This window comes from Lagenorhynchus albirostris, chromosome 6 (assembly GCF_949774975.1).
Source record: "Lagenorhynchus albirostris chromosome 6, mLagAlb1.1, whole genome shotgun sequence".
Taxonomy (NCBI): Eukaryota; Metazoa; Chordata; class Mammalia; order Artiodactyla; family Delphinidae; genus Lagenorhynchus; species Lagenorhynchus albirostris.
In genome coordinates, this window is record NC_083100.1 from 18398835 (window position 1) to 18417152 (window position 18318).

Here is an 18318-nt window from a genome sequence, read left to right on the forward strand (position 1 = left end):
GCGGGCAGGTTATACACAAGGGGCCTTCACAATCCTTCATTCAAACTCGAACCTGGGTCCATGCCTACCCTGGGACACCGCACCCTTGCAAGCTGCCTAGCAGCCTCGCTCTTCCCAGACACGCTTCCACCCAGGTCTCAGCACCTCTTCTACCCTCCCCGAGGCCTTACCGAGCTCAGGCGAGGTGGGCCGGGCCCGGCGACCTCTGCCCTGACTGCGGGGCCCTCGGCGGTCCCAGGCCCCCCAAGGGCCGTCCTCCTCCGGCCCTCTGCGCAGCCTCTTCTCGGCCTCAGGCCCCGCCCTGTTCTTCTCCAAGGTCTGGGGCACAGCAGCGCCCTCCTGGCCCGGCGTGGCCCAGGGCAGGAAGCGCACGGCCTGTGGCGGGGGCTCCCGCTTCCGACCCGGGGGCGCTTTCGTCCTGGTCTCGGGGAGATCGGCGGCCGGGGACGGCACGGGGCTCCGGCACTCCTGGATGGCTCTGCCCCGGGTCAGCGGGAACTGGTCCCGGCGCTTAACCTCCTGCTGCGGGCCTTCCCCCGGCTCCGTCCTGCCCGCTGGCCCGCGGCTCCGGGGCCTCCCTGGCTCATCCCCGGGCTTCCCCGCGACACTGGGAGGGGGCGGCTGGGCGGCGGCGGGGCTCAAGGCCCGCGGGGTCTTGGGGATGGAGGGCTGGGAGAAGAGTGGCGGCTCGCCGGGCTCTCGAGGGGACGGAGCGCGCTGCAACGTGGCGCGCAGGGACTTGTGCGAGCGCACCAGCTCCTCCCGCGACGCGGAGCGGCGGATGCGGCCCAGCTCCTGGGCGAGGCGCAGCTCGACGTCAGAGGCCTGGCTGCGCTGCCGCGTGCGCTCGTCCAGGGAGGCTGCCTTCTGCCGGAACAGGCGTCGCTGCTCGGCCACGCTGCCCGCCGGCGCTCGCAGCTCCTCCTGCGAGGCCCCGGGCGTGCCCCACGGCCCGCCGCCCTCGGACTTGGGCTGCTCTAGCGAGCGGGCCTTGCGCAGGGGCACCCAGGGCCGCAGGGGCGCCGGCGGTGAGTCGCTGCGCTCCAGGCTGCGCCGGCGCTCCTCGAAGAACTGCAGCTTGTCCAGGATGCGGGAGCCGGCGCGCACCAGCCTCGGCGAGCGGCCCAGCGCCGACTGGCGGCCCGAGGCCTCGCTCAGGGGCGTCTGGGGCCGGGACTCCGCTGTGCCCGCTAGCGAGGGCCCCGAAGACTTGGACTTTTTCCCTTGCTTCTCTTCCGCGGTGGCGTCCTCGGGCGGCACCGGCTCCCGGGTGCGCCGGTGGGGTGGTTGCGGGGGGGCTGGGGGCTGGGCTCCGGGTCCCGGTGGGGGCCGCTTACCCACCCGAGGGGACGGTGGGCGCAGCAGCGCGGATTTGGAGGGAGGCGGGAGGGCCGGGCGACTGGGGGCTTCGCTGGCCGGCTGAGGCTGAAGGTCAGGCTCCTCCCTGTGCAATCCGCTCTGAGGGAGACTGCTGCAGGACCAAGACGAAGAGGGGCAGAAGATTCAGGGGCCTCCCCTCCTAGACCTTCAGGTCGTGACAGGAATCGGTGGTGGGCATGCTGGGAAGGCTTGGGGGTGACATGGGCCAGCCCCTCCTCCTCCCCCCCCAAGAGGAAGGCACAGCCAGAGCAGGTGCTGGGGAGAGGCTGGCACCGGAAGACTGGGCTGGTGGCTGGGTCCAGGTACAGACTCAGTCCCAGGGGCTCTGGCCAGCCCCCTCCCCCCAGCCCCAGAAGCTGGGAAACAGCAGAAACAGAACTGAGTGGTGGGAGAGAAAAGAATGAGGCTTAGGACCCGAAGGATGAAGTGGGTGAGGGAAGGCAGGAGGGCTGGATGGGGAGGGGCCCCCTCAGGAATGCAGCCTCCCACTCATTCCTGCCCCCAGCTGGCCCCCACAGCCCTGCCCATCCTCAGCAGGACATACCCCCTTCACCGTGCCCCTGGAAGAACAGGCATAAGCTTTCCAGGAGCAATGCCCTTATCCCTGAGATTGCCTAGCACCTCCTCAGACCTGAGCCCCTCAGCAGTGCTAACAGCAGGTGGCAGGCAGTTGGGGTCCCTGGAGTGGGAAACCCAGGTTCCTGTTCCCTTTGATAAATCTGCCCCCAGTACAGGGCTTTGACTCTGTCCTGTCCCTGGGAAAGTTACCTTGAGCCCTTGGAAACCCCCCTAAGAAACACAGAAAGTCGCCGGAGGGGTATGCTCCGGAATAACTCAGCTCCCGAATAACTATTGCGTGGCCCTGAACAGTGGGTGTGGGAGAAGAGGAGGAGGGAAGGAGCTGGTCAGCCCAGAGTGCCCCTCTCACCTGCAGAGCTTTGATGCCCAAGAGCTGGGCTTCAGTTTCCCCCATCTGGACTCTTAGGGGCACATCAAGCATAGAAATTAGCAAGAAAAGGAATCTGAGATATTAGCGTCATACCTAACACATAAGAGACAGCTTAAGGAAAACTTATGGGGACTTCCCTGGTGGCGCAGTGGTTAAGAATCCACCTGCCAATGCAGGGGGCACGGGTTCGAGCCCTGGTCCAAGAAGATCCCACATGCCGCAGAGCAACTAAGCCTGTGCGCCACAACTACTGAGCCTGTGCTGTAGAGCCTGCGAGTCGCAACTACTGAAGCCCGCGCACCTAGAGCCCGTGCTCCGCAACAAGAGAAGCCACCACAGTGAGAAGCCCGCGCACCGCAAGGAAGACTAGCCCCCACTCGCCGCCAACTAGAGAAAGCCTGTGTGCAGCAACGAAGACCCAACGCAGCCAAAAATAAATAAATAAATTTACAAAACAAACAAACAAAAAAACTTATGAAGTGGCTCCCTGAGTACTTGTCATGTGTCAGGCATGTACTGAATGCTTAAAATGCACTGAGTCATTTAATCCTCACAACAGTCCTTTGCGACAGGACTGTTATTATCTCCATTTACAGATGAAGAAACAGGCTTAAAGAGGTGAGGTGCCTTACTTAGGTGACACAGCTAGTAAATGGTTGGTGCTAGGTTGAAACCCAGGTAGTCTGGCTTCTGAGCCCTTGTTCCCTGCAAAATGGGATTTTGGCAGCACAGAAGGGAGGAGAAATAGTACGGTACTGGCCAAGAGCAGAAGTTCTAGGGATGGCCGAGTGTTTTAAACTACCCGGGTCAGCCACCTACACTGCAGACCTCACCTCTGATGGGGGGCGGGGATGCAATCCAGAGTGCCCTAGGGAGCAGAACCTCAGCCAGCCACCTACAGGGAGGCAGAGTCTACTCTGGGGGAGGGACAACAAAGTCCCTGAGGAATGGCCTCTGGGAACTGGGTGAGGCATGGAGAGAAATTGGGGACAGCAGAGGAGGCCTGTTGCCGGCAGTTTTGAGCTCTAGGCCAGCCTCTGTACCACAGATATCACTAAGGAAATGGGTTCCTCCGAAGTTGCCATAGCAACTCCAGGCTCAGGCTGGGGCCTGGCAAAGAAAGGCAGGGAAGGAAAAGGCAAGTCCAGGGCACGGGAGTGCCTGGCTAACGCCAACCAGATAAAGCAAGGGCGCCTCCCCTGCGCCTGCCCGAGACCTCTCCCCTGCCTACCACTAGCAAGCTCAGCCACTCTCACAGACGCCTCCCCCCACCAGGCCCCTTCTTTCTCCTCCGTGATGGTACCTCCCCCCCACACCCATACCCATCACGAATCAGGCCCCCCATCGGCTCCCCAAATGCCCCCTAATACCTCTCTCATCAGCCACTCCCCTCTTCTACCATAGCACTCCCTCCTGTATCTGCCGGCCTCAAATCTCCAAAAATGGCTGCAATGCCTTCAACACCTCTGCTCCTCACCGCCCGCCTACCAGGACAACCTTCAACCCCACCCTTGGGCGTCTCTCGCAAGATCCTCACATGCCGCCACCTCCATCACTCCAGCCCTCTGCCTCCACCCTAGGCCCCCGCCATCGCCGCCATTCCTCCCTGCCCCAGCCCCCTGCCTTCCACGCACCTCACATCCCCCTGCTTTCCCAGGCCCCTGGCCCCAACTACCCCCTGACCGCCTCGCTCGCTTCTGTCTCCTGGTTGTGTTCTTTTGCTCCCTCCTGCTCTCCCGGGAGCTGCCGTGCGGAAAGGTTCAGTTCCTCCCAGAAAAAGGCCCACATGGGAACAGGAATGTGCAGAGAGATGAAAAGGCAGCAGCTGCTGAGACAGCAGGCACGGAGGGGGCCCCTGGTGGGGGGGGATCCTGGGGACAACTGGAGCCTGAATGGGCGAGGCAGGAGAGGGCCCCCGGGAGAGTGGAGATTTTGGAGGAGACGAGGAAGGCAGAGAGGGGTCCACGAGACCATGGAGATGGCACAGTGAGCCAGGACAGGTGGCAGCAGGAGGGTGTGGGTGGTGACGGCACAGGAGGAGGATGGAGCCGTGTGGGAAGACAAGAGTGGGTGGCTGGGGCCAGGAGTGGAAGCAGTCGGGGTGGGGGGGGTGGAGAAGTGCACAGAGGGATGGATGGTGCAGGGGATGGGGGGGTGGAGGCTGATGAGCAGTGAGGGGCAGTGCAGGATGGCATGGTAAGGTGGGACAGTGCGGGCCCAGGTGAGGCCATTACTTACACGTGGATCGAGAGCGCCCGTCCTCTGTACAGGCTGAATGCGCTGCCGTACAGGTCACTGGCCACCGAAAGGCTATCCTCTGACCCCCAGCTTGCGCCCACCAGATTAGCTCGAGACGCCCGTACCAGCGGCTCCACCCCCAGGTGCCGTGGCCCGGCCCCGGTTGCCTGTGCTTGCCTTGGGCTGCCCAGGTGGCGGCGGGTGCCACCCCTGCTGCCCGCTTCCTGTTCCAGGACCGTCTGCCCGCTGCCCCACCAGCTCACTTGCTCCTCTGAGGTGCCTGTCACGGAGGTCGGGGGTGTGTCCAGGGAGGTGCCCACCAGGGTGTCGGAGCCGCCTAGAGAAAGGAGCACAGTGAAGCGAGGCACCTCTTGTGGGAAGGCCGCCTGCCGGCTCTGTGAGCGCCCCAGAGAGCTCACCCGTTGGGGTGCTGAAGGCCCCGTCATCCCGAAGCTCCAGGCGCTGGGTCCCCTGCACGTCGCTGATGTCATCCTCGCCCGTCTCCGAGTCTGGAGCAGAAGGGGTCTGTGTGGGCAGGGCTCCCTCCCTCCGACTCCAACTCTTCCCTCTGTCACCTCCTGCCTCCCCCACAGGAGGCTCCGTATCGCCACCAGCAGGGCTTCCAGCATCTATCTCCTCCCCCCCTTTTCTCCCCACATCCCGCTGCCCATCCTGAGAGGCGCAGGGTGACCCCTCCCATGCCAGTCCCCTGGCTCCATCTCTGGGGCCCTGGCTCCTCACCCTTGCCTCCCTGGTGGTGCCCTCAAAGCTACCTACAGTCCCCCCTCCCGGCCACTTAGGGGACTGCGGGCTGCAGCCCCTCTCCCTCCTCCCCTGCCAGTGATAACTTAAGTTCCTGTGCAGCCCCCCAAATAATAAGGTCCTAGGTTCCAAGGCTCTAAATTCTGGGTCCTGGCACCCCAGGAACAAAGGGGAGTCACCTCAGAGTCGTACTGTCAGGGCACTCGACCAACCGCAGGGCGAGCCTGTCCTCCACCCCAAACCAGCCGGAACACATCAGGGTGCAGCTGAGGCAGGGTGAGGAGAGGCCGGGGTCGCGCAGGGAAGTGGGGAAGTGGAGGGCTAGGGCAGGAGCCAGTTTCCTACCGTAACTTTGCTTTCTGCAGGAGCGGAAAACTTCGCTTCCATAGGAGCAGCAGGAGAGAGACATGGACAGACTGTTATCAGAGGGTTTGTGGGGCAGGGCACGGTGGGCAGGCAGGACAGAGGGGCCATGAGGCTACCCAGTGCCCAGAGCTGCCCTGTTGGGATGGAAGTGGGGGGAGGGAGACACCTGGGATGGGCAAAGCATCTCTCATCCACTGACTGCCTGCAGGCTCCACGGGGCCCCGCACTGGGGAGCCCATGTGCTTCGGCGGATTCTTCGACTAACTACCCAAGCGACCTGGCATCCTTGGCACTTTCACTGGTGCTCCCACTGGCCACACACACACACATGGACACACATACACACACCTACTTGTGCTCGGCCCAGCCACAGACCCAGGCCCCCCATTAAGGGTCAGGCCCACCCTCTATTACAACATCTGCATTGTGCATCTGCATGTGACCTCTCCTTTCAAACCAACCTCCCCATCTGTTCTGCATCATGATGTGACAGACACCCTCTTCCCGATCTCTCTCTTCTACTGCTGAATGGTCCTCAGAAATGTAGTCAGGCTAGGAGCAAAGTTTCCTGGGCACATTTTTTAACTTCCCCAAATTCTATCAGGTTCTGTGCCTCAGTTTCTCCCCGGGTGCCACAACAAGCAGGAGCCGTGTACTGGTTATAGGAGCATGGCACTGAACTCATCCCCACAGGGCCCACAGATGGAGAACAGTAAGCCCAGGCCCATGATGGGGTGTGCTAGCTAACCCCTCACCCCCACTGCTAGGCCCTCTCTCAGCTGCAAGGGGCCTTCTTGGGTGAGTGGGTGAGTGTGGGCATGTGGGGGGTCCCGCATCTCATGGGCCATCTTCAAGGCCTGGGTGCCTCATGAAGGGACATGAACCGAGAGGAGGAGTGCTCATGGGTTACAGCAGGCAGCTCATGGTCCACGCACCATGGGTGAGTCGGCCAAAGGCCCGGCGGGAGTGGCCGGTTTTCTGAAAGAGAAAAGCCAGAATGAGTTGTTGAGGGGAAGGCTTACTCCTGACCTCCCTATGCGTCTTGTCCAAACCTCTATATCAAACAGAAAGTCATTCCAGGGGCCAATGTGGGTGGGGGAAGTGGAAGAGACCCCGGGCAGCTAGCTTCCCCCGTATGGAATGTCTCCACTCTTCCTTGCCTATCAGCCCTCCCGGCTGGAGCTCCAGCATGCCTCTGGGGAGGAGCGGGGAGGAAGGAGAGAGGACTAAGGGCCAAAGGCTGGACAGAGGACTGGGGACCTGAGCGACACCCCCCAGAGACAGAGGCTGACTGATGTGAAGGAAGAGACTGAGGTGGGTGGGGGGAACATGCTTGGATGACTGAGAGATGGAGGGACCAGGACACAGATTCCTGCTGGGGCAAGGACAGACATCTGGGATAGGTGTCAAGAGGGCAAGGGAGGGTGATGAAGGGGCAGAGGGCAAGATCTCCCAAAGGGCCGGAGCCTCACGAAAGCAGAAAGGAGGCCCGGGTCCGCGGAGGACGGGGCAGGGTTTGGGGAATGCATTGAGCTCAGCGCAGATCCCTGCGCGGTGCTTTCAGGAGCACCGGAAGATGGAAGGCTCCGGAGTTGGGGGCTGGGGAGAGCCAGGCGGGGGCCAGGGGTTGGACAGAGACGAGAGGCGGCACAGAAGCCCGTGGGCGCTCCACGCCGAGGGCTGCTGCGGGGGCCTCCCCGGTGGTCGCGGGGGTCGCGGGCGCTGAAGGGGTCTGCGCTTGGGCGATGGGAGGGGCCTGACGCAGGCTGGGGAGCCCCCCGGAGCGCGCCCGGCCCGCGGCCCCGGGGACCGGGGTTGGGCAGGCGCGGCTCCGGCGCCCCCTCCCCGGGCCCGGCCGCGGCGACCCGCCCTCCCTCCGGGGCGCCCAGCCCTTCCTGCCCCCTCCCTGCGCCGCCCGCCCCCAGAGCCCTCACCTGGAAACGCTTCTTCACCCACAGCTTCTTCATGGCGGGGGAGGGGGCCGGGCCGGCGGCCGGGCGAGGAGGGGACGGGCGGGGGCGGGGCGGAGTCGGAGGCGGGGCCGGGGGCGAGGCGGGGAGCAGGCAGGGAGCGGGCGGGGGCCGGCGCCGGTGGCGGAAGGAGCCTCGGGGCCGCGGGAGCCCAGACGGGGGGAAGGCGGCAGCGGCGGCGGCGGCGGCGGCCGGAGCCGGCCCTTCCCCCGCCAGTCCGCACCCCCCCCACCGGACGCCCCTTCCCTCGCCTGCTCCCCTGCGTCCCCTGGGGCGACGATCACCTGACTCGCGGCCCCCCCGCCCCGCATCGGCACTTGGGGAAACTGAGGCACAGAAAGGGGTGCAGTGGCCCCTAGGAGAGTTCGGGCCACTCTCTCATTGGCCGCCCAACGCGGCGTCCACACCACCCCCACCCGCCTCCCGCGGGGCTGCTCCGGAAGGTCAGCCGCATCTCCACTGGCTCACTCCACAAACATGCGCACGCGTCCGCTTTTCTAGGCAGTACCCAACACGCCGCAGGGCAGTGGCGCCGGGCGGGGGCGCTCAGATCATACACAGGGCAAGGATCCTCGTAGTGACATGTACCCAGAATGCGAACCCCCCCAGGCTGCTTAGGAAAGCCAGAGAGGGCCCTCGAGTTCCGTGATGATAGGTACTTTGTGCATCTTGGCGCGCGCACGCGCGCGCGCGCGCACACACACACACACACACACACACACACACACACACACACACACACGAGCTAAGGTGCCCAGAGATGCTCCTATTATTCACACATATAACCCACCTTCTCATTCACAGGTGAGCACACTCACCAAATTTTCTTTGTCCTCCTCTTATTTGGTACCATGCATATGTTGCCTACACAAAACTACCCGCCCCAACAATCATTATAACTAAGTTTCTTAAGCATTTATTAAATGCCAGGCACTTTATAAACGTTACCTTATTGACAACAAGACGGTGAGCTTGAAACCCTTATGAACATGTAACTGACTCCATTTAACTGGTAAGTGACTAAGGCTCAGAGAAGTCCTATCACTTAGCCAAAGCCACACAGGTTCTGTGCCTCCATGGGTCCCCAGATCCAAATTCCCACCCCAGCCTGCACAAGTAATGCCAATCTGATTTCTGAGATGTGACTACTAAGTCATCATCATTAATGCTGACAGCATGCTTAGTATGTACTGAGCAATGTCCTAGGCACTTGATATAAATAAACTCATTTAATCTGTGCACGGAGGCACAGAGAAGTTACTTGCCCAAGGTCACAGAGCCGGTAACTGGGAGACCAGGATTCTAACCCAGGCACTGTGACTGAGTTACTGACCACTGTCCCATAAAGCCTCATGTGCTGATTGGTCAGTGGGACGCCTAACTTTTTTTCTTTAAAGCATGGGTCCAAAATAAATACAGAGCCAACTGATGAGTTTTGTTCAGCCTGCCCAATATTTTGCACGGCAAACACGCTCAAATTCAGCTGCTGACAACTGCAGCTCGCTCCTTTTCAGTTTCTGCTTGGCTCCTGAAGTTATTTGAGTTTGTGGCCCTTTAAAGTTTTAGGTCATGTCTTGTACAATCTCAGTGCCTACAGGTGGTCCTGTTTCCCAGACCCCCAGAAGCAGAGGTTGCGCCTACAGACACACGCACAGGACGTGCAATGAGAGGGTACATGTGCATGTCCACATCAGTTGCAACCAGAGGACCCTGGACTCACACAGGCGCTTTCCCTGCCCACCCCCAAACACACCCACTCACAGATGGGGGAGCTGAGTGAGGAGAGGGAGTAACTTGAGCCCCTGTTGCCCAGGAGAATCCGAGGGGCTGGCACATTCCATAGCAAAAATAACCAATGGGCAGCAGGCGTGAGTGACGGGACAGCTGGGCCGAGGAGAGGCCCATGAGATTCTGGGTTCTTGCTCTGGGCCTGCACTGCTCACCGACATAGGCCAGCCTGGGGCATGCTCTCGGGGCCCCAGCTGGCCCCAGAATGTCCCATTTCCCTCCAAGGCTGGGCAGCTGGGCTCCCCCGCCATTTCCCCAAACCAGACTTCCAACTTCTGCCCCGCCAGCCTTACTCCTTAACCAGAGAAAACCCGTCGTCATGCCGTGCCTCATCTCTCACACAGACCCTCCTCTGAGCCAGACCCCCACTCCCCTCTCTCTCCTGCCTTGCTTCGGTCTTCTCCCTTCCTTCCTCCTGCTTACCCAGCTCTGTATTTCTGACATACTATATCATTTTCACATATTTATTGTTTATTGCATATAAGCTGTGTCCCCTCCCTAGAATGTCATCTCTAGGAGGACAAGAATTTTGGTCTTCCCCCTCCCGCCCCCCCACTTATAAATCTCAAGCACCTAGCACAGTGACTGGCACACGGTGGGCACTCAATACACATGGGAAGGGACGACAGAGCTGCCGGTGGACAGGATGGGGATGGGGGGATGGGGACTGTAAATCTTCCCGGAGCAGCTCATTCTCCAGCCTTCCTCCTCTGTTCTGACGCAGACCCTTTTCCAGAAACTGGAGAAGTGACGATCTTGCTTTCCACTCGGCATCTTCCTGGGAGGGCCTGCCTTAGCTTCAGGAAAGTTCTCCTGCACGGGCTTTGGCTAACTTCATGCGCTCTCTGTTCTTCCCTTTCTTCCCTCCCAGGACTCCTCACGGCTCTCTGTCTGGCCCCTCCTCTCTCCCTAATTAGGGCTTGGCATGAATGAAGGGGGCCACTGTAAATACCCGTTCCCAACTCCATACTAGTTTCCTCCTGGCTTTTCATCCGGACATTCCACACTGTAGGTGAAAAAGATGACACTGCACAATCTACCCGCATGCAGTTCCTGGTGTATTCACCACCTTTCCTTTGCTAATTGGCCTTCTCTCCTTCTCTCTAATCTCTCCTTTCCATGCCTTCAAGTCCCCTGCGTGGTTCACTACCATCTGTTGACCTCTGGCCCTTCTGATTGGCACCAGGGTCTCCCAGGCCCTGGCTATGAGACTTCCAACTGCCAAACACGGTGAGCATCGTCAGCTTGGGCCCTCCCTTGGCTGTGCTCTCTCCTCCTCACCCCCCATCCTTCAGTGCAGGCCTCCTGCTCCGGTCACACATGCCCCAAGCTTTAATGGCGGCGCTTGCTCTGGTTACTTGATTGGCACATGGCTCCTTAGCCCATGCAAGTGGGAGCCTGATGTTTTGAGAGAGAAGCATGCCTGCCTATCTTGGAGACTGAGGCAGAAGATGGCTTTGGGGATATTGACAGAAGGATGGTCAGGATGACAGATCCCTGCCTCAGTCTTCCCACACTTCTCTTTCTGAGGACAGGCACTGTGGACCTAGACCCAGAGACCCAGCTTTCAGATCTGGTCCTGCCAGCTCACTAGCCATGTGACCTGGGGTAAATTCCCTCTTTGAACCCCAGTTTTCTTCTACATATAATGGTCATAACAGTAACCTGAAGCTTAGAAGTTTAAATACCAAAATGAGATAGGGTGCTTTACACATGTGACATATTCTGCAAGTATCCTGCATCTCTGCCGTCTTCACTATTTCTGGTCTTTCCTCATTTCTGCGCCCCAAATCCCACCCTCCTGTTTCCCATCCTCCAGACTCTCCTGCCTGCAGCCCTCTTGTCTCCTCAAGGCCCCAGCCTCCCCCAGCCGTGCCAACATCCCTCTATCCCTGAGCTAACATCTCAGGCTTCAGGAGCGCCAGGAACCTTAGCTTCACCCTGTCTTGCCGAGCCAGACAGCAATCCCAGCCAGGATACAGCCTTCTTCCCTCTGTAGCCAGGTCTTGGCTGGACTTCCTCGAGAACCCTGAAGTCCTCCTGCTGTTGATCCCAACCAAGAAAGTTTTCCATGAGTAAGTCTGAGCAATGCTGAGCTGCCTGCCCAACTGACCTTGACCAGGACCTGTCACTAGGCAGGGACTGGTGGAGGGCGGGCAATAGGAAGAAGAGGAAGACAGACTCACCCAGTCAGTCCCCCAACATCACCAAAGCAAAGCCCCTCCCTTGCCAATCATGTTGGAGGGGCATAGTAGTTAAGCATGTGGTTCTTTGCAGTGGGACAGACCCAGGCTTCCATCCCTGCCTTGCCACCTCCTATCAGTACAACCAAGATGCTTCATTTAATCCCTCTGGGCCTCAGTTTCCCTAGGGTTGCTGTGGGACTTAAATGATATATCAAAGGATACAATAGCATATTGCCTACCACACAGCGGCATAGTAGCTATTCGTATTATTACGAATTATCAATACTACTAAGAATTATTACCAATTAATCATAATTATAAACCTGCTCTTGGGGCAAAGATTTTACCAGCATGAAAAAGTTCTCAAATGTGACTTGCTGCAGCCCAACTCTCTTCTTGTTTTAACATGACTGGCAAAAGGCCCCCAATCCAGTCCCCCAGCACCCAGGGTCTTTTCCTCACCCCAGCTTTTCAAACATGCTGTTCTGCCACAGCAGCCTGGAGACCGTCCTCCCGGCCTCTGGCTAGGTATGCCCAGCCAGGGCTCAGCTCTGCCGACCACGCCACCCGGATTACAGAGGGTTTGGGGAGATCTAGCATGATGTCACTCTCCCCACTTTGGGGGACAAGAACAGGCTAGGAGCCTCTCATCTTCAGAAAGGCCAGGGCTGGGCTACCCTCCATACAATGGACAGCTCCCCTTCCCTTTTCTCTCTCCTCCCTCCAGAACTTAAGAGGTAACATGCCCCCAGAGCCCAAGCCAAAAGGACTGGGTTCTGAGTTCTGGGATGGACATAACTAGCTGTTCGTCTTTCAGCTAGTTAGCTAGTGATGGCCTCTCCCTCTGCTCTGGACCACAGTGTCCTCACCTGTAAAAGGCAGCCTTTGTACCTGCGGTTCTCTGTGGTCCTTTCTGACTCTAAACAAACATTATGACACCAAGCTCCTTCTCAGCGCTTCCTCTCTCTGCCCAATATCTCTTTCCTCCAAGTTGTATTCTCATCAATCTATCTATTGTGCCTTTATTTATGTTCTATTTTCAGTCCCCTTTGCCGCCGAGGGCATCAGAGCAAAGACCCCCAAGGAGTCCAATCCTTCCCCAGCTCAGAGCTCTGCCAGGATGGGCCCCAGCCCCTGACCCCAGAAGGGTGCAAGGAAAGCCTTTACCTGGCCAGGTGCGAAGGCAGCCAAGAGGAACCAGCCTTGGCCCTCTGTGTCATTGAAGAGGAAGGTGGGCAGGGCGGGGCCAGAGAGACAGTGGAGATGCTGACAGAGGGAGGCTGAACCCCTGCTCCAGCTCCTGACACAGCTGCACCCTGCGGCCTTCTTTTCCCTCCAGCTTCTGAGTTCCTTCAGGATGCTAGAGCCCCCAAGTCCCACTGTAACCCGGGTGGCATGGTATGCCTCCCCCTAAGCCCCCAAGGATGTACCCTATATGACACTACCCAGCTGGAATGAGAATTCCCTCTTGAAAATATCCAGGACAGACTCAGTGACCCCAAGCTCTTTGCCATCTCCTCCAGCTGCAGCCTACTTCCTCAGAATTCTGTTTCTTTCTTTCTTTCTTTTTTTTTTTTTTTGCGGCACATGGGCCTCTCACTGTTGTGGCCTCTCCCGTTGCGGAGCACAGGCTCCGGATGCGCAGGCTCAGCGGCCATGGCTCACGGGCCCAGCCGCTTTGTGGCACGTGGGATCTTCCCGGACCGGGGCACGAACCCGTGTCCCCTGCATCGGCAGGCGGACTCTCAACCACTGAGCCACCAGGGAAGCCCAGCATTCTATTTCTTAAGACTCAGTCTGCTGAGGCTATGTCTTCAGCCTAGAGAAGAACTGGCTTGGGGCTGAGGAAGTCAAAAAGGAAGCCCAAACACTGACCCAAGGAGATTCCGCCCTGGCCTGCACCCACATCTGCCCCAGCAGGACCCTGAGCACCAGGCCGAGTCTTGTACCCCTCCCCTTCTGGCCCGGAATGCGGGCATAATCCACCCCTTCACACACACAGGCTGGGGCCCCAACACTGGCCTAAGCATCCCCCTTCCATGCCCTCTGAACTTCAGACACACATGGCCCATGCACTTTCTATACCAACTCCACAAACCTCTCAACTGCTGGTACCACCAGACCCCCGCACAGCCCGTACGTGCACACGCACATGCACACGGGCGTGCTTGCGTGTGGATTTTCAAGCACTCACCTCCATACATGCCTAGGAGCCCCCAGCCCTAGCTCTACTCCCTGATGCTCTGCACCCTGTTCGTACTTGTCCACCCACTGGCCTCCTCCAACCGGCCTGGTGCTGACCACACCAGCCTGCCCTAGCAGTGGACTGTGAGGGGTTCTGACCCATGCCCTCAACATCGCAGCACACCAGGGGAGCTGGCCTCATCCTTCAGACATGCGCGCACCTGTAAGAGGCTGATTAGGAGTCTCCAGTCTAAATTATCAGAGCCGATGAAAACAATTTTCCCAGGAAGCCTCCCTCTACAGGGAAACTAGGAGGGTTCCCACTATGGAATTCCCAGAAACGCCTGGGTAGGGCTCAGGCTTTGCTTACCAAATGCTGACCCTTAACCTCTGACCTTCTGTGGGGAGCCTCTCTACCTTGACACCCCTTTCCCTGCACGTTTCTCTTGATGGGCACTCCTGGGTCAGCACAGCTGAGAAGCCAGAAATGCGAGAAGGCTGGATGAACAGGTACCTCCCCGGTGTGGCCCAGGTACCCCTTCTCTACCTGTGGGCGGCCCTCCCTGCCAGGCTGGGCCCCCACCTCCCCATTACCTCCGACCTGCAGCACTGTGAGAACAGCCTCGCAGGAGGCCTGGCCCCGCTGGTTCTGCGCCCTGCAGCTGTACACTCCGGCATCCCGCGCCCCGCAGCTCCGCAGCCACAGGCAGCTGGGCTCAGGGGCCGGCGCGGGCAGGAGCTGCCCATCCCGGAACCAGCTGAGGCTGGGCTGGGGCGTCCCGCTCACCACCACCCGGAGCTGCACGTCGCTGCCCGCAGACACCGCCGCGTCCTTCAGGGGCCGCAGGAAGACTGGCGCCCCGGCCCCCGCCCCTCCGCCGGCCCCCACTTTGGCCCTCTTCGGGGGCACCCCAGGGCTGGGGGGTGCCCTCGTGCCCGCGTCCTCGCCTCGCGTGCCCCGGGTTTTCTGCATGGTCTCTGCGAGTTGGGCTGGGGGGACGCTGGAACCAGACGGCCACTGGGCCACCCGGGGGATGTTGCCCTGGGAGATGAGTCCTGGGGAACCGGCGCCCTGCCTTCCTGCTGCCCGCCCGCCTTCGGCCTGTGCTACCCAGAAGGTCACCAGGGCGGCCGCGGTTGCGCCTCGGGGGCTATTTTTAGGCCCCCCGGCTCGGGTTGCCGAGGGAGCTGTGGAGGGAGGGGGCAGCAGAGGAGGGGATTTGGACTCCACTCTGCTCCTTCTCCCCCTCTAGGAGCCCCCATCGCCCGCCTTGGCTTAACGGGGTGCCCGAGGACGTGTTCCAAGCCCCCTCCCGTGGTGTGCCCCACCCCCTCCAGCCACCCACTCATGGAGTCGGGTTACCCTTGGGCTCATTCCCATTTCCCTTCCTCCCTCCTCTCAGGCCCCTGATTCCCAGCCCCACGCGGCTGGGGGAGAGGGAGAGGAGGTCCTGGGTGAGACTTCTGAGAGGCAGATGGGCAGGCAGGCCCAAGTGGAGGTGAGCAGACCCTGGGGAAGAGGGACCAGTGGCCTCCCCCAGCCTCCAGGACAGCCGTGGTGAACAGTAAGACCTGGAGCAGGGAGTCAGGTGGACTGGCTCCCTGCCCTTACTTACTGGGTGACATCAAACCTCTCTCAACCTCCAAGTCCTCATTTGTAAAAAATGGGTAGTTGTATAGAGTTGCAGCAGGCAGAGAAGAGTGGGGAGGATGTTCCAGGCAGAGGGAACCGCGTGACCAAAATCAGAGCATGATGAAAGTAGATGACGTGTGCCAAGGATCAGAGGACTTTGGGGACTTCCCTGGCGGTCCAGTGGTTAGGACTCGGCGGTTTCATTTCCGAGGGCGCGGAGTTCGAACCCTAGTTGGGGGACTAAGAGCCCGCAAGCCCCACGGCGAAGCCAAAAAAATAATCAGAGGAGTTTGGAGGGATTGAACCGCAGTGGGGTGAGGTGAGTGGAGGTGAGAGGTGGGGCCTGATAAGAGGACCTTTGCTTGCTAAGGTCTCTATCCTGATGGCTGATGGGGGCCACGGCAGGGCGTTAAACAGTAGGCTAATGTGGTCAGAGCTGTGTTTTACAAGGATCCCTCTAGCAGCCACAGTTGTGGAGGGTGGATTTGAGATGGGAGATGTGGAAGGCAGTTAGACCCATGGTTCTCAAAATATGGCCTCTGTTAAAAATACAGATTTCCAGGCTCCACTCCCAGAGGTGCAGGTTCAACATGGGGTGCTGGGAGGGCTCAGGAATTGGTACATCAGTAGCCCAGTGACTCTGATGCATCTAAGAGTTGTACCTTGAGAAACATCAAGATAGGACATTACAAAAAAAAAAAACGGCTTCCCTGGTGGCGCAGTGGTTGAGAGTCTGCCTGCCAATGCAGGGGACACGGGTTCATGCCCCGGTCTGGGAAGATCCCACATGCCGCGGAGCGGCTGGGCCCATGAGCCATGGCCACTGAGCCTGCGCGTCCGGAGCCTGTGCTCCACAACGGGAGAGACCACAACAGTGAGAGGCCCGCGTACCACGAAAAAAAAAAAAAAGATAGGACATTACTGCTTTTAAAAGTCTAAGTGAGACTTTTGTGATGAGACAGTCTGTATCTTGACTGGTGGTAGTCATATGAATCTACACATGCAGTAAAATTGCACAGGACTAAATGCACGTGTTCACACACACACACACACACTGAGTGCGCAAACTGGTAAAACCTGAAGAAGGTGGGCTATATCAATGGCAATTTCCTGGTTGTGATATTGTACTATAGATGTTACCATTGGGGGAAAACAGGTGAAAGATATACAGGATCTCTCTGTATTGGGGTTTTAAAAAAATATTTATTTATTTTTTTATTTGGCTGCGCCAGGCCTTAGTTGCAGCATGTGGGATCTTTTAGTTGCAGCATGTGGGATCTTTTAGTTGTAGCATACGATCTCTTTGTTGCGTCATGTGGGATCTAGTTCCCTGACCAGGGATCGAACCTGGGCCCCCTGCATTGGGAGCACGGAGCCTTAATCACTGGGCCACCAGGGAAGTCCCTTTGTATTGTTTCTAGTTCACATAACTGCATGTGAATATACAATTATCACAAAATAAAAAGTTTAAAAATGTTTAGGTGAGAGACCCAGGCCCGACCTTGAGCCCTGAGGGATGAAGCCTGGGAAAGGTAGGGGGGAGTCAAAGGAGGAGCCGGGAGTCATTAGATGGAAAAAGGTACTTATTCACCCCCCACGCCCCCCACCCCGTCATTCTGGGAGGCCCAAGTCAAAGTGTGCTTGTGTCTGTGTGTGCACGGAGAGGGCAGAGAAGAAACAATTTAAATACTGAATTATGCCTACAGGGACCAAGAGCCTGGAGGAATAAAATCTTTGGTTTTAGTTTACATACATTAAAGCTTTTACTCTTTGTGATGTGCAGGTCTCCTGGTTCTGACATATGCAGACAACTGTGCATCTGCTACCCCAGGACCGTACAGGACAGTCTCATCACCCTAAAGATTGGCTGGAGCATCCCCTTTGTAATCAACCTCGCCCCCTCCGCCAACCCAGGCAACCACTGATGCTGAATTGAATTCTTAAATGTAAATTGAATTCTAAAAAGTAAAAATGTGGGGGAAGACATTGTAAGCAGATGGAACACCAAGACCAAAGGATTCAAGACTGTTTTTAAAAACCAATAATCCAAAACTTCCTGCCACAGTACCTCAAAAATTTGCATGGAAAACAGTAGGTGGTCTGCAAATAAAATGTTGGCTGGTTGGCTGGTTGGTTGAATAAATGAACTGTATGGTCTTGATCAAGTCACCTAACATCTCTAAGCCTCAGCTTCCTCATCTATAAATTGGGGGTAGCCCAACTCAGGGTTTACTCATTCATTCAACAAACATTTTTGAGTTCCTACTGTGTGCCTGGCACTGTGCTAGCCACTAGGGAAATAGCAGCAAACAAAACAGACGAGGGTTCCTGCCCCCATGTTGCTTATATTCGAGGAAGGAGACAACTATAAAGAAATAAAGAAATGATAGAGATCATTAGAAGAATATGAGTATTGTGGGAAAATGGAGCAGGATAAGGGAGATGGGAGTGTAGTGGGGGACTTGCACTTTCAAACAGGGTGATGATGGGAATTGGCCTGGCTAGGAGCAGTTGAGCCAATCTTGAAGGGGTAGGGAGGCAAACGGGGTAGAAGTCTGGGCAAGACTGCTTCAGACAGAGGTGGGATAGGCCCTGTGGGCTCTGGAAGAGCCAGGAGGCCACCGGGGCTGGAGGGAGTGAGCGGGGAGACTGGAGGGACAAGAGGTCGGACAAGCAGCAGAGGTCAGATAACCTAGAATCTTGTAGGCCATGGCTTTTTCTTTTTTTAAAAAAATAAATTTATTTATTTATTTATGTCTGCATTGGGTCTTCGTTGCTGCACGCGGGCTTTCTTTTTAGTTGCAACGAGCAGGGGCTACTCTTCCTTACGGTGCGCAGGCCTCTCATTAAGGTGGCTTCTCT

The 18318-nt window shown here is 58.2% G+C and overlaps 1 protein-coding gene and 1 long non-coding RNA gene across 10 annotated transcripts in view; one reads left to right on the forward strand and one right to left on the reverse strand.

Moving 5' to 3' along the window:
• SPEG (striated muscle enriched protein kinase) overlaps positions 1-15056 on the reverse strand; it is a 56679-nt gene extending 41623 nt beyond the window's left edge. For 2 of the 9 annotated variants that reach the window (XM_060152027.1, XM_060152026.1), the window contains exons 1-4: positions 14418-15031; positions 4987-5076; positions 4568-4904; positions 171-1471 (exon numbers count right to left, since the gene is read on the reverse strand). In XM_060152027.1, coding sequence (XP_060008010.1) covers positions 171-1471; positions 4568-4904; positions 4987-5076; positions 14418-14796 — 2107 coding nt within the window. In that variant the 5' untranslated portion in view covers positions 14797-15031. Of the gene's footprint in view, positions 1-170; positions 1472-4567; positions 4905-4986; positions 5077-5674; positions 6674-7629; positions 7712-14417 lie in introns of those variants that run through there. The other 7 variants (XM_060152031.1, XM_060152030.1, XM_060152032.1 and 4 more) reach the window with 7 other exon arrangements.
• A 272-nt stretch (positions 15057-15328) lies between these two features.
• LOC132522075 (uncharacterized) lies at positions 15329-17617 on the forward strand. The gene is made up of 2 exons (XR_009541062.1): positions 15329-15775; positions 17240-17617. It is a non-coding gene; the product is annotated as an uncharacterized LOC132522075 (long non-coding RNA).
• Positions 17618-18318: the final 701 nt, after the last annotated feature.